The 16,926-nt window shown below is 38.8% G+C and overlaps 1 protein-coding gene across 1 annotated transcript in view; it reads left to right on the forward strand.

Annotated features, from left to right (window-relative positions):
- The window catches only part of vsnl1a (visinin-like 1a), a 52,438-nt gene extending 37,151 nt beyond the window's left edge, over positions 1-15,287 (forward strand). The window contains 2 exon segments of the mRNA NM_001007366.2: positions 9,787-10,002; positions 12,608-15,287. Of these exon segments, the coding sequence (NP_001007367.1) occupies positions 9,787-10,002; positions 12,608-12,805 (414 nt within the window). The 3' untranslated portion in view covers positions 12,806-15,287.
- The last annotated feature ends 1,639 nt before the right edge of the window (positions 15,288-16,926 follow it).

Raw genomic sequence — 16,926 nt, forward strand, 5'->3', positions numbered from 1 at the left:
ATAGAAGTGTCATGAAAAATATGTAGTAAAATATTATTTACTGTTATCATGGCAAAGATAAAATAAATCAGTTATTAGAGATAAGTTATTAAAACTATTATGTTTAGAAGTGTGCTGAAAAAATCTTCCCTCCGTTAAACAGAAATTGAAGGGAAATAAATTAGCAGGGGGGCTAATAATTCTTCAATATATATATATATATATATATATATATATATATATATATATATATATATATATATATATATATATATATATACAAACTAATAAAATGTAAGAAAAAAAAACTAAATTAAAATGAAAAACAAGAAAACACAGAAAAATACAAACCCAAAATTAAAAAAATCAATAATGAGAAAGTTTATAATTTATTGTCTCTTTTTGCTGTAAAAGTCAAAACTGCATGAGGTTCTCATCTTGCTGGTAGAGCTTGGACTTTTTTTCATAAAGTAAGAAAAGCAACTGTTAATTTAATGCCATACATGTATATAAAACTTTAGAAAATATTGTTAAATGTTGCTTACATTTGGATCAATTATGTTTTCTATGTAATTGAAATATACATGCAAATCTATTCCTGTGATTCAAAGCTTAATTCTCAGCGTGAAAATTCCCACTCTTTAGTGTCACTTGCTTCCTCAGAAATATGATGTTATGTGAAGACACTTGGACCCTCTTGTCCTAGAACACACATTTGTTTTCTATCATGGAGAAGTTGATTTTTAAGCTGAACTTTTCTATAACTTTCTATAAACGTATCCCCAAACACCCACCACCCTTTCTGCATTTCTTATATCCTCAAAAAGACATTAGCTATTATGTTTATTGAGTCAATGTTCTCTAATAAGGACTGTTGGCTGCTCTCAACAATGGTGATTTCGGGTTTTGCTGTCCTCGCGGGCACATTTGTTTCACACTCACACACTCTTTTCTCTCGTTCTGTGAAAACTATGAGAATCTCATTTCCCAGTCTTTAAGCATGGCATCTGTTCCTAAGTGCTCAGAATTTATTATTAGCTTAGTTTAGCTCTACCATCACACTCCAGTGATTCCACTGCTTAATATTTAGCAGCCAAATGACTCAAAGTTGGAGTTCGTTAACAATTCAGAAATACTGAGCATGTTTATATTTACGGCAATACACTGATTAAATAGCACACAAAAATCTATTTAAATAACCTGTTATCTTGGTTTTCATGCAAAGCAATAACCCATCCATGCATGTAAAACACATTTAAAAGACTACATTAATAAATTGGTAACACTTTACAATAACAGTACATGAATAATGATGTGTTAATATGTAAACAGAACATTACTTTATTATGAACTAATGATGAGTGTGCCTTTGCTAATCATCGTCTTCCTTTAACTACAACATGAGTTCATGTGTAAATAATGGTTACCATTATTGTCAGTACATGTTTGTTTATTAATCGATGTATTAATTACCACATAAGTTTATGCTTAATTTAATTTAATTTAATTAGGTTTTGGGTAAAATTAGGGGCGCAGAATGAGATCATGCTTTAAAACTACTAATCAACAGTTAATTTTACAATAATATGCATGTAATAAGCCAGTAGATAATTGCATGAATTGTGACCTAAACTAAAGTGTGGTTCATGAGTAGCTAAGGATGAGTTAATGGTGATGTGCCCCTCCAAGTAAAGTCATGACAGAATTATACATTTTTAACTAAAATTAAACTTTTCCCACAATTAGCAGAACCGTATACACTCAAGGAGCAAAATACATGGCGAGATTTTCACAACTGCAAGCACATTGTCAGCTTCACACTTTTTGCAAAACATTACACACAGTGATATGCAAATCACTAAACACACTTAGATGCTTTCGACACAGAAATTTTTCATAATGGAATTTCCTTGCAATTTCAAAGCAACAGCTTTCAAATGAACACACACATGAACCATAGGTTAAACACAGCCATCAGGTGTGCACACACACTGCTGCAAAACTGTAGACACATCAATCAGCTGTAACCCCAATAAAAAAAACAATAGGTATAAACCATTAGTCTTCGATAAACATGTTTACAGTAGTATAACTATAAATAGTAGTCTTCAATGAATATGTTTTACAGGAGCTATAAATATTAATCTTCAATAAATAGGCCAATATTGCAGTATGGAAGAGGAAGCACGAAAGTAAGGAAGATGGGTAAACAGGAGACAGGGGATGGATTTTTTATTTTTACAATGAAATGTATACATCACCAGAAAGCTGAATAAATAAGCTTTACATTGTTGTATGGTTAGTTGGGATAGGGCAGTAATTAGCTGTCAGTTTATCATTGATTGGTAAATACAGTATGTTCATGTATTTGATAGCAATTCCTCTCAAGCCCTGATTATAGTCAGTTAAAATAATACAAGTGTTTAAGATTGATTAAAGCAGTGTCAAAATGAAGCAAACAGATTTATATTGAATGAGGCGTGTGTGCTGTATGGTGTTAAAATTGTGTTTTGTTATAGTGTTGTAAAGTTTTGGATGAAGTGTTTCATTTAGTAAAGGTTCTGATGTGTTCTGCTGTTTGTGTATGTGGATGTGGAAATTGTGTGTAGTGTTTTGACAAAATGAGCCTTAATTTCAAAATTGTGCTTAAGCGATCAGAAAAACTGTAACAGCTCATGGGTTCATGTTGGTTACATTTTGCTTAAACTTAAATGTTAATTAATACATTATTTACCAACATGTAACAAGTAATTAAGATTGTCGTTATTCACACAGGATCTCTTGTGACTCGTGTTGTAGTAAAGTTAGCTCATGATTAGCGCGCGCCTTAACTCATCATTAATTCATAATAATGTTTAATTTACATATTAATATGTCATTCATGTACTTATTAGAAAGTATTACCGCTAAATCTGTATTGGTTCTTGAAAGAGACATAAATTACTAAATAAGTAATTAATAAAACTCAAAAAAACAGTATTGCAACATTTCAGCGACAATCTTGTGTATTTTAATCAAATTATTAGCATTGTATTGGACTTTTCCACACATTCAAGCATTAAATTTGCATGAAAGTTCTAAAAGCAACTCATGCTAACACATTCCCAGCTAACAGGGAACATTCCCAGAATATTTCCTAAAAGTTGTGTAAATGTTAGCATGCAACTTTATAAAAAAAATTACATTTCTGAAACATTCTTATAACGTTGATAGAAAAACATTTTCAAAATAAAGTACTTTGGAACGTCTTTAGGATAATAGTTATTATTAATAAACTTTCTCATAATGTTGATTAAAAATGTGCTAACATTAATATAATGTATATGTTAACATTACTACACTGTAAAACCTAACAGTCAACTTTATCAAATGGAATGAGTATACTTACCTGAAAATACTCATTTGAAAAGAGTTTTGAACTCAGTGTTAAAGGTAATGGGTTAATTAAATGCCTCATTACTTTAACTTAAATGGGTAAGTTCACAGTACTCAGATATATTAGTTTTTGTTTAACTAAAATGGTTTGTTTCAATCGGTTTCCTCAAACTGTTTGAGTTGCCTTAACTTTTTGGGTTTTACAGTGTGTGCATGACATTGAAACAATCTTTAACCAAAAGTCAATGTTTATTAATCATCTAAAAAATGAACATTTTGAATGTTAAAAGAACAAATAATTAATAATGTTGTATAACTTAATAGCAACGCAGTGGCGCAGTAGGTAGTGCTGTCTCCTCACAGCAAGAAAGTTGCTGGTTCGAGCCTTGGCTTGGTCAGTTGGCATTTCTGTGTGAAGTTTGCATGTTCTCCCTGCGTTTGCATGGGTTTCCTCTGGGTACTTCGGTTTCCCCCACAGTCCAAAGTTATGTGGTACAGGTGAATTAGGTAGCCTAAATTGTTCGTAGTGTATGAGTGTGAGTGAGTGTGTATGGATGTTTCTCAGAGATGGGTTGCGGCTGGAAGGGAATCCGCTGCGTAAAACATGTGCTGGATAAGTTGGTGGTTCATTCAGCTGTAGATACCCTGGTTTAATGAAGGGACTGAGTGGAAATAAATTGAATCAATGAATATAACTTAATGGAATAATTCAAATTAAAATCATTAGTAAGATCATCACCTTATTTATGATTAGATTATTGATTACTCAGTTTATTCATCCAAAAAAGCCATTTCATTCATTCATTCATTTTCTTTTTGGCTTAGTCTCTTCATTAATCAGGGGTCGCCACAGTGGAATGAACCGAGAACTTGTCCAGCATATGTTTTACACAGAGGATGCCCTTCCAGCTGCAACACAACACTGGGAAACACCCATACACTCTTGCATTCACACACATTCAATATGGCTTATTCAATTCACTATACCACATGTCTTTGGACTGTGGGGGAAACCGGAGCACCCAGAGGAAACCCACGCAAACACAGGGAGAACATGCAAATTCTACACAGAAATGCCAACTGACCCAGCCAGGGTGTCACGTTTTTAGCGTGATCAAAAACAATAAACAAAAGGTGCGGATCCAAGTGCAGATTATTTATTTACAGTGCAGCCAACAAGGTGATAATACAAAGTAACAAATAAACGACAAAACCAGAAACTAAATCAGAGACGAGGCTCAGGAAAAACAAACTCAAACAACTAAACCTAATTAGAAAACAGACTAACTTAGACAAAGGACACACGAACTAGACTAATGCAAACATACGAGAACAGGATCAGAAATACAAACTTGGAATCTAAGACTTACTGGAAACTTGAACAAGGAAGACAACGACGCGATGACAAACATAGGTGGAATGGTAGAATATATAGTCCAGATAATCAACGGTAACACAAAACAGATGTGATGGCAGGTCAGTGTAGGTGTTCCGGTGTGTGCGCGGGGCATGTATGAAAATGTAGTTTTTTCCTGGGGCACTGTAGCGCCTACAAAGTCCTAGAGCGCTACAGCGCCCTCAGGTGGTCACAGACGGATGTGACATTACCCCCCCTCTAAAGAGCGGCTTCCAGACGCTCCCAGACTGGTTCCAAGAGGGGGGGGCGGAGCGGAGCAGGAACAAAGGGAGGGATGGGAGGGCCAGATTAGGGTCAGGCACTCCAGCAGGAAGCCAGGGTGCAGCCGGGGAATCAGTCCGAAATGGGGAGGACCACCAGGGAGGGGCGGGAGGGATGACCCACGGACGATCCTGCAGAAAACACAAGGCAGGGAACCCCAAGAGAGCCAGCAGGAGAGGCAACTGGACAGGAGCCAGCGGGACTGGAGGCAGCTGGACAGGAGCCGGCGGGACTGGAGGCAGCTGGGCTGGAGCCGGAGGCAGCTGGGCTGGAGCCGGAGGCAGCTGGGCTGGAGCTGGAGGCAGCTGGGCTGGAGCTGGAGGCAGCTGGGCTGGAGCTGGAGGCAGCTGGGCTGGAGCTGGAGGCAGCTGGGCTGGAGCTGGAGGCAGCTGGGCTGGAGCTGGAGGCAGCTGGGCTGGAGCTGGAGGCAGCTGGGCTGGAGCTGGAGGCAGCTGGGCTGGAGCCGGCGGGACTGGAGGCAGCTGGACTGGAGCCGGCGGGACTGGAGGCAGCTGGACTGGAGCCGGCAGGCCAAGACCTCTGGGAGGTGCCGGCAGAGCAAGACGTCTGGATGGCGTTGGTAATGCCAGGAGCCGGTCTGGGACCGGCAGGGCGAGGAGCCTGGGTGGCGCCGGCAGGACGAGGAGCCTGGGTGGCGCCGGCAGGGCGAGGAGCCGGGGTGGCGCCGGCAGGGCGAGACGTCTGGGAGGTGCCGGCAGGGGGAGGAGCCTGGGTGGCGCCGGCAGGGCGAGGAGCCTGGGTGGCGCCGGCAAGGCCAGAAGCCAGACTGGAACTGGCATTGTACTGCGCTCTGGGGCTGGAGCCGACACTGGCGGGCGCTCTGGGGCTGGAGCCGACACTGGCGGGCACTCTGGGGCTGGAGCCGACACTGGCGGGCGCTCTGGGGCTGGAGCCGACACTGGCGGGCGCTCTGGGGCTGGAGCCGACACTGGCGGGCGCTCTGGGGCTGGAGCCGACACTGGCGGGCGCTCTGGGGCTGGAGCCGACACTGGCGGGCGCTCTGGGGCTGGAGCCGACACTGGCGGGCGCTCTGGGGCTGGAGCCGACACTGGCGGGCGCTCTGGGGCTGGAGCCGACACTGGCGGGCGCTCTGGGGCTGGAGCCGACACTGGCGGGCGCTCTGGGGCTGGAGCCTTCCTCCTCCTGCGCCGCCCTCGTCTGGTGGTTTGAGACGTGAGCACGGTGTCATCTGGAGAAGGAGCTTGCTCTGGAACTGGAGCTGACACTGGCGGGCATTGTGGGCATAGGGCAGAGGCTGAAGTTTCACACAGCTCCAGAAGACTCTCCAGGGGCTCTGAGAAGGGTATTCTTCTGGTAACCCGACGCGGGTAAGTCCGTAACTCCAGTCCTGCCTCTCTCCTCTTTCCTTTAGTTAAATCAGCTGGCCCCGAAAATATCCCTCTCTGTTGCCATCTACTCAGGCCTCCCTCCTGAGGGTTCTCCTCCTTCAAGGCAACAGAGAGGGGGGAGCCAGCGATTAGCAAAGCCTCCTCCACAAACCGATACAGGTTCCAGTCATCCTCGTATGGCGGCATGCATGACCGGACTGGTTCCAAAAGTCCTCCCCGAAAAAACATCATTAGCAAGATGTCACTGTGAGAGCTCTTCGCAGCTAATTGCAAAAACTCCTTTATATATCGCTCAATAGAGCGATCACCTTGTTTAAGGCGCACTATGATATTATCCGCTGGATCCATTTATAGATCGCGTCGTTCTGTCACGTTTTTAGCGTGATCAAAAACAATAAACAAAAGGTGCGGATCCAAGTGCAGATTATTTATTTACAGTGCAGCCAACAAGGTGATAATACAAAGTAACAAATAAACGACAAAACCAGAAACTAAATCAGAGACGAGGCTCAGGAAAAACAAACTCAAACAACTAAACCTAATTAGAAAACAGACTAACTTAGACAAAGGACACACGAACTAGACTAATGCAAACATACGAGAACAGGATCAGAAATACAAACTTGGAATCTAAGACTTACTGGAAACTTGAACAAGGAAGACAACGACGCGATGACAAACATAGGTGGAATGGTAGAATATATAGTCCAGATAATCAACGGTAACACAAAACAGATGTGATGGCAGGTCAGTGTAGGTGTTCCGGTGTGTGCGCGGGGCATGTATGAAAATGTAGTTTTTTCCTGGGGCACTGTAGCGCCTACAAAGTCCTAGAGCGCTACAGCGCCCTCAGGTGGTCACAGACGGATGTGACACAGGGCTCAAACCAGCGACCTTCTTGCTGTGAGGCGATCATGCTAACCACTGTGACACCCTTAAAAACTCCATCTGTATTTGCGATTGTTTTCTGGCATGCATTATGTATTGTAAATGTTCTCAGTAGTGCCTATAAATCTTGCCTTTATTTGTGTCACTGCAGCTTGGCACCATGGTGAAAACCCTTTATCTCCCTCTGCTCCTCATTAGATTGGAAATAAGTTATGTTTTGGGCACATTAGGTGACAAATAGTGCTTTGGCTGGGACTGCATTGAGAGTGGGTGAATGTAATCTTGTCTTCAATCACTGAGAGAGTAACACTGTTAGAAGGGAGGTGAGGAGCTGTGTGAGAGTAACTGCACAGCTCTCGTCCGCATTGCAGACCCTCCTCTGCATTGAGGCAGGATGTGCTAGGCTTTGATGGACTTAGTTAACACACACACTCACATTCGCTCACCCACCCGCCACCAAAACCTCCTGCAAACATAGCGCTGTCTGTGAAGTTTTTGTTGCATGAAGCTTGGTTCGGCAAAATGAGAGTTGATGAGCTCTGCAGCGTTTAAATAAACATGGTTTTTGATGTGAGGAAATATCAAGCATTTCTGCTCAATAGAAATATCAGTATTGTGATCATTACTGTTTTTGAGTACTTTTTTAAAGCAGCTGTTTTTGTAAATCAATAATTTGTATAACATTTTGTAATTTGAAATGTACACTTCTGTTTAAATGTTTTACAGTATGATAATAGTGTTATTATGAAATAAAATATCTTGTAAATATTATGTAAGGTTATTATTTTTGTAATTATATGTTCGTTCTTAAAAAAAACCTTTTAGATGTACAATACTTTCTCGAATGCTTTTTCATTCGTATCTAAATAAAAATCTAAATTAAACACTTGTATAATAATTGCTTCAAAATACATTTCTACCTGCATAATACAATTTACAAAATTCAAAATACAATATTCCTGCAACTGGCACATTCCAACCATTCACTGCTACCGTCGCTGGCAGCTAGATATCTGCAACCCTCACATGGCCACCGACTGAAGCTAAGCAGGGCTATGCCCGGTCAGTACTTGGATGGGAAGCCACATGGGAAAGCTAGAAGTGGTGTTAATGAGGCCAGCAGGGGGCACTCAACCTGTGGTCTGTGTTGGTCCTAATCCCCAGTATAGTAAAGGGGACTCTATACTGCTAATTGAGACACTAAACTGAAGTCCTGACTCTCTGTGGTCATTAAAAATCCCAGGGTGTCCTTAGAAAAAAGAAGGGGCTTTAACATCCTGGCCAAATTTACCCACTGGCTTGTGTCCATCATGGCATAATTGGTTTCATCCCTCTGACTCCTCTCTACCAATCCGCTGGTGTGTGGTCTGGTGCAATACTGCTGCTGTCTCGTCATCCAGGTGGATGCTGCACACTGGTGGTGCATGAGGAGATTCCCCCCCATTGTGTAAAGCACTTTGAGTGTATAGAAAGCGATATATAAGGAATTATTATTATTTTTATTATGGTTATTATTATTATTATTATTCAACTAAAAGCTACAGTTAAGCACATGGCTATATCAAGAAGCACATACATTTCACATTAACTTTGGGTTCCTCCAAAAGTTCATTCATTCATTTTCTTATCGGCTTAGACACCTTTATTAATCCGGGGTCGCCACAGCGGAATGAACCGCCAACTAATCCAGCAAGTTTTTACGCAGCGGATGCCCTTCCAGTGGCAACCCATCTCTGGGAAACATCCACACACACATTCACACACACACTCATACACTACGGACAATTTAGCCTACCCAATTCACCTGTACCGCATGTCTTTGGACTGTGGGGGAAACTGGAGCACCCGGAGGAAACCCATGCGAAGGCAGGGAGAACATGCAAACTCCACACAGAAACGCCAACTGAGCCGAGGTTCGAACCAGCGACACAGCGACCTTCTTGCTGTGAGGCAACAGAACTACCTACTGCACCACTGCCTCGCCCCCTCCAAAAGTTTACATATATAAAAAGAATATAAATAGAATATATGGAAATGAATATAAATTAAAATAAAAATTAATTTATCTAACACTAGCACTCTGCTGTACAACAGTGTTATGTTTCTGTCACTAAATCTGTACTTTAAATCAAACTTTTATTTTGATGGGTTGTTGTGGAAATGCTTTGCAGTCCAATATGCACAGACTTTAGTCCATGTTGTGATTAGATTAATTGTAACAGCTATGTTTTTCAGATTCTTTGATGAAGAATTCATTTAAGTTGAAATCATATCAATTTTATTGTTTTGAACAGCAGTTTTTAAAATAAATTCCATAAATACACATTAGTCAGTAATTTAAGAATTGAGAGATGCCTTGCGTGAGTGTTGTTTCTTTATTGTCAAATATGCGGTTTTAGTTATCTGTACTTAACTAAAAAAAATCAACTTCAGGACAAATGATTACCAGTTATCAGATTGTAATTTTTTAATTGTATTGTTTCTTCTCTTCTTTAGTTTTTCCCTTACGGTGATGCCTCAAAGTTTGCTCAGCATGCTTTCAGAACCTTTGACAAGAATGGCGATGGCACCATCGACTTCAGAGAGTTCATCTGTGCTCTGTCCATCACATCACGAGGCAGCTTCGAACAGAAGCTCAACTGGGCCTTTAACATGTATGACCTGGATGGAGATGGCAAAATCACACGAGTCGAGATGCTTGAGATCATTGAGGTACCTGAATTCAGTCTGTTTACTTTCAGTAATAAACTTTTAATATTTTGTGCATGAAATGTGTAAGATTATATGCATACAATGCTCAGCATTTATAAGTACACCCGTCACAAATCTCTCTTTTAAATTTATATTTTTTTTATAGGAAGCTATACAATATTATATTTGTGCATATACATTAGTTTAGTCAGTACTGAAACCAAATCTGGAGCTAAATAACAATAACTGTCCAAAAACTAGAACACCCAAATGTGTATGTTATTGAAATTTTGTAGGTTGTAATTTATTTTTGCAATATTTTGCTTGAATTTAATTGTATTATCTTTTAAATTATAATTTAATTGTATTATCTTTCAATTTCTAAATATGTTTGTTGACTGAAATATTATTTTAATAAATATATTTGTTTTAAAAATCTGTTTTGTTTTTAATGCACCAAAATACATTGCCTATATTTACTGAGAAATGGATACAAATATTCATCTTTAAAATGGGGTGTACTCATATATGCTGAGCACTATACATGTATACATACTCTCAAAAAATTATTTGCTGTTTGTTCAAACTACTTATTTAAAACTTAATTGTTTTATGTTTATAAATAAATTTTCAACAAAAAAAAACATTAAGTTACCTTAATTCCTTCATGTTGTCCCAACACAATTCAATTGTGTGGAACCTAGCATTTTTACAGTGTATATTTGCATGCATTACATTGTGGGGACCATTTGGTCATTTGATCATTTGTGTATTGGAGCAAAGCAAAGCATCCAAGAATGATGAGAGCAAGCAACAATCTTCTGTCAGCAGTGCATAATAGCTCTGATTAAAAAGTATAAGATTTTTATTTATAAAATTGCTTATTTTAATATTTAAACACAAACATACCCACTTTGAAAGGACAGAAACTTCCTTGGACACTGGAGCGTTTAAATGCCATGCCAATGTGCTGACAATCAGCTGATAGATGCAGCTTTCAAACATTGGGTTCTATCATACATCTGGCACAATAAGGCACTAGATGTGTTTGGTGCATTTTGTTGCTATTTTCAGACCAGCGCAACCCTATTTTTCAAGTTTACCACCACATTGTTTAAATAGCAGAGCCATTTGCACCACTTTGTGGACTCATGGGTGTTCTGGTCTAGAAAAGAGGTGTATATTTTGAGGAACTATAATAGACTGCACAATTGACCAGCTGAAAGTAGGTCTAAAGTCCAGCTCAGAGCGCATTAGTTATGCACCTTAAATGCATACACATTGCTTAATACACACAGGATGTACAGCAATACACAAATATCTTTACAAATGAAAAATAATTAAAGGATTAAATATTACAACAATTATCATTTTCTACATAAATATAAAAACCACTGCCTCCATGCCTTCTTCATCTCGGGGGCTTTTTCAGTTTATTCATGACAATTAGCATTTTTATTATAATGTCATTATTATTAGTAGTATCATTTATTATATGCATATTTATATTTGTTTAATTAGAACAAGTTTAGATGTGTCCACCTGTCAGGTTTTGGAGATGTACTGTATGCATCACCATATGGGGCATAAGAACAGGAAATAGTTTGGAAATAGCTCTGTTTTTTGATCACACTTCGTTATTATTGTTCATTTATTTGTTTGCTGGAAATTAGAACTGAATTTAGAAATAGTCTTGAAACAAATCCTTGTCTTTTAACTAAAATATATGTATATATAGACTGATGGATGTCTTCAGTGGAGTATGTTCAACCGTTTCCTTATCCACAAAAGTAAAGAAGTAAAGAGAAAGTAAAGAGGCTGAATGGAGGAGGCTTGTTTTTTTATTCTCACGCAGATGGTACAAACTTACACTTAGTACAAACGCAGATGGTACAAACTTACAAACTTACACTTACAAAGTCACCATGTAAATAGAAATTGCGCCACGGAGTGACACAACTGACTCTCAAAGGGAATGGGATGAGACTTGGTTTAATGCACATTATGCTCAAAACCCGCCCATAACTCATTAAAAGAATGAGCACAACCCTGTTAGACCATGCGCCTGGGTACAGAGCGTATTTTTCCATCCTTAAAATAGCAAAAGTGCATTCGGACATGCCCTTAATGCTTTTGCGCCATGCGCTTTAGACTTTGCGCCTAGATTTTTAAAATAGAGTCCATAGTGTCCGCTAGAGTGCTGTTGAAAACCAGTGATAATTAGAGCCAATCTCAGACATATCTGTTGAGCACATGAACACAACGGCCAATCAACAGTGTTCAAGAGTCCACTTATCAGTGCTCGAAATGCTCACAGGAAATGCTGCTATCATCACATATTTATTCATCTCAATACAAACTCATAGAAGTTGCTACTTCTGACACCCTTATCACCATTGCGGCCCATCGTGAAAGCCAAACTATTGCACAGCATCACAGCTTGACTGAACAATTCAGAATCAGCTCTCCTCATATGATGAGGAAAATCATGAATAATAATTAGACAGCGACACATCATTGTAGAACTTGCTACATCGCCACAAGTGGCAGCGAGTAGAGATATTGACTCTAATTACAGCACTCCGAATGGTTGAAATCCAACATGTTCTGTTTTTCTCACTGAAAGGCAATCTACAAGATGGTGGGGACTGTTATCATGATGAAGATGAATGAGGACGGCCTGACGCCCGAGCAGAGGGTTGACAAAATCTTCAGTAAGATGGATAAGAACAACGACGACCAGATCTCATTGGAAGAGTTCAAAGAAGCAGCAAAGAGTGACCCGTCCATTGTATTACTGCTGCAGTGTGACCTGCAGAAATGAGCGTCTCGGAAAAGAGCCAGGGACTGCACAAATGATTAATGTTCCATTCAGTTTGCAGCTATTTCCACTGATAAAAAAAATTGCTTGGACTACCTTTCAATGAATCCGCTTCCTGTGTTTGAAACACTTGTGTGCATGAGAATGTTCTTTGCTAACGAATTTCACACTCACACACTGATACAATCACACTTACACACATATTACAAATGCATACACACATACAGACCATGCCATGCACAAATAGAATTATATATATATATATATATATATATAGAGTTGTTGAAATTAACTGCCAAAATGTGAAGAGTGTGCAAAGTACTTTCTGAATCCACTGGAGCTTGCGCATCATTGATGTGCTGTATTAAATCGAGCTACTATTTATTGTACTGATGCTAGCTATGTGTAACATATACTGCGTAACGTCAACAGAACCGATTCTTATGGTAATCATAACTGTTTTACCCAGATTTACCTACTCATCTGGATGGACGAAAAGATAAGCTCAGGTCCATCACATTTTTCCCCTTCAAATGTGTTTGTACTGTTGGTGAATATAAATGTAGTTTATTTGCATGCCATTAGGTTTGCCTTAACAGAACGTCCCTCATTTGCATCCTGCATAACGAATGAAAATAAGCCTTATTTAAAAGAACAAAAAGCTATTAAAAATGTTAAAAAATTAAATTAGGACGAAGATTTAAGATCTGTAAAGGGATACTTCACCCAAAAATCAAAATATGCAGTTTTTTATAGCTGAAATGGTGATTCATAAAATGAAAGTCAATGTACTGACACTTCATTAATTCATTTTTCTTTGGCTTAGTCGCTTTATTTATTAGGGGTCACCACAGTGGAATGAACGCCAACTTATCCAGCATATGTTTTACACAGCGGATGCCCTTCCGGCTGCAACTCAGTACTAGGAAACACCCGTTCACTCTTTCATACACACTCAAACACTAAGGCCAATTTAGTTTATTTAATTCACCTACAGCGCTTGTCTTTGGACTGTGGGGGAAACTGAAGCACCCGGAGGAAACCCACATGAACCACCTGAGACTCGAACCAGCAACCTTCTTGCTGTGAGGCGACAGTGCTAACCACTGAGGCACTGTGTCGCCCTCTACTGACACTTTTAGAGTGAATAAAGCAACAACTTTAGCTGCTGCTAATAGACTGTGACCTGTACAAAAACTGAACATTATTTATTACATTATTACCCATAATGCACCGCCTCTGTACATGATCATAAGCACATTTATAGCAGTGTGGAGTGTGAGCTTATAACAACTTAATTATGTTTCTAAAAAAAGTAGCTAAAGGTTTTATATGTTTTTTTTTTGACTCTCAAAGTGGCTACAAACTACTTATTTGCATCTTATGAATCATCAAGTGGTGGCGCGGTGGCTCAGTGATTAGCACTGTCGATGCACAGTTAGTAGGTTGCTGGTTAGAGAACCAAAGACATGCGGTATAGGTGAATTGGGTAAACAAAATTGGCCATAGTGTATGTGTGTGTGAATGAGTGTGTGTATGGATGTTTCCTAGAGTTGTGTTGCGGCTGGCAGGGCATGCACTGCTTAAATTAATGCCGAAATAATTGGCTGTCCATTCCGCTGTTGCGGCTTCTGATATAAAAAAGACTAAGCCGAAGGAAAATGAATGAATGAATAAATGAATCAACAAATACCATAGTTATACTGAGAAAAGCCACCTACATTTTGGATGGACTGAGATCATTTGTGTAATTTAACAGTATATTACAATTTTTCAGTGAACTATCCCTTTAAATGTGTGCGATGCATTGATGGGAAACGCTAGAATACTACACCTTCTATAGCATGTACATCACATGAGGGAGGCTGAATGTAATTTGTGAGAACAATTACACAACTGAAACCATACTTTTTATTATCATTGTTGAAATATTACAATATTCCCAGATTAAACCTACAAGCTGTGCAGTTTCAGAATGTCATCAATTGAAATGATTTGCATATCAGTGTGCAGATTCATGTGGGGGCCGAGGGTGAAATGAATTTAAGACCATTTTGAGATGTATTCTTGCCTCAAAGTTGTATCTGTTTTAACTCCCACCTTAAAACCTCCAAGACTGTATTTAATCATACATTTTACATGCTACTCTTAAAGAAGAATTGTTTTAAAGGCTAATCCTGAGGTTAGTAGTTTTTAAGTCCAGGCATTTGCACCAACTGCGCATTTTGAGCACTGACCCGATTTCTAAATATGCACATTTCTGTGCTCCATTTAAAAGTACGTTCTGCCAGTGTCAAGAGCTTTACACAATCATAACCTTTGTCATTGTAATGTTTACCTATTTAGGCACCGCACCAAATTCATGCAATGGCAAACTTTTCCAATTTCCAAGTTATTTTGTACATGTAGCATGTATTGTGCCCCTGATGCCATGGCTGCACTACTCCTTGTGTTGTGGTTTAAACTAATAAAAGAGTATAAGGGATGTTTTCTCAATGTCAGAGTATGATTTCAAAGGTGTGTGGTTGTCAGTATAGTTGATATTGAAACATATTACCTGCACTTCTAGTGTTGTTTTTAAATTAGCACAGATATAAGTCAGGTCTGATGTGAGTATGCATTACCTTACAAGAGAATATATTTGTTCTATCATCATTTAAAGGCTTAACTAGATTAATTAGGTTAACTAGGCAGGTTAAGGTAATTAGGCAAGTTATTGTGTAATGATGGTTTATTCTGTAGACTATCTAAAAAAAATAACTAAAAAGGGGCTAAAATTTTTTACCTTAAAATGTTTTTTAAAAAATTAAAAACTGCTTTTATTCTAGCCAAAATAAAACAAATAAGACTTACTCCAGAGGAAAAAATATCAGACATACTGTGAAAATTTCCTTGCTCTGGTAAACATCATTTGGAAAATATCTAAAAAAAATAAATAATAATAATAATAAAAATGAAAGGGGGGCTAATAATTCTGACTTTAACTGTATATCCTCATTTCCTTTCTACAACTATTGTCTGGAAGAAATCCTCTTCTTTCACCTTGATCCAGAATTTCTCTCCCAAATATGCTCTATAATATAGACAAAATAAGCCTAAATCTTTTTTTTTTTTAATGTCTTACTCTCAGGAAGTTCACTTTAGCCTCAGCAGCGGGGGAGTTTTGAGATCGACTTGAGCTCAATCTCGCCTTGCCCTGCGAAAGGGAGGTAGCCCTGGGCCCAAGGATCCCTTGAGTTCAGGGCTCTCTCCCGGAACAGCATGCCGATCAGGCTATTTATAAATCATGAGCTAAGTGTGAATTCTTGAAACTACAAAATGTATCAAAATAAAGAACAGTAGCATTTTGAAAATACTTTTACAAAGGAGCATAACATTTCTTAGCTAACTTTCCAGGCCTATTCGGTCAATCCTTTCTCTGCACCTCATTCACCTCTTGAGGAGGTATTCATAAAAATATAACTTGTGTTAATTTTATCATTATTATTATTTTGCAACTGAAATCTGTAAAACTGTAAAAATCGTGATCTCTGTAATCTACTAAAATCTCCAGTTTTCGTCATTCTCATAAATCATGTTGTTTTTGCTGCCATAAATCCTGAGTTGTAAGTTTTTGACCAGTCTGTAGACTGGAGTATTGTTAAATATTTTGTCTCATACTGGATAACTATGCTCCTGAATCTACCTCTGCTGTTTAACTGTAATTTTCTTTATATGTGTTGAATATTTCTATCCATACTCCAAGCATTAATCAACTTTTTAATTAATCAACACTTCAAGCATTTAATCAACTTTTTAATTAATATTTATCAATTTTCTAGTCTAGCCCTAGAAAATAACTGGCAAAAAACGCCAATGAACTGCACAACTGGAATGCCCTATATCATTCATAACAAAAGTCTTCAGTTAGATGGCAGCAGAGAGCTGAACTCGTAAAGTTTTAATGTCCAATCATTGATCGCCACCTGGTGGCTCACTTCAGTATATGTCAAAAACCCACCCTCTAAATGTGACAAAGATAAATTATTAAATAATAAAAACAAACAAACACACAAATTACAGTTCAACTAAATATTTCCCAAAAATGGTTCCTATAATGTAACGTAGTTCTTATTACACCAAAG

The sequence above is a fragment of the Danio rerio genome, chromosome 20 (genome assembly GCF_049306965.1).
Source record: "Danio rerio strain Tuebingen ecotype United States chromosome 20, GRCz12tu, whole genome shotgun sequence".
NCBI classification, from domain to species: Eukaryota; Metazoa; Chordata; class Actinopteri; order Cypriniformes; family Danionidae; genus Danio; species Danio rerio.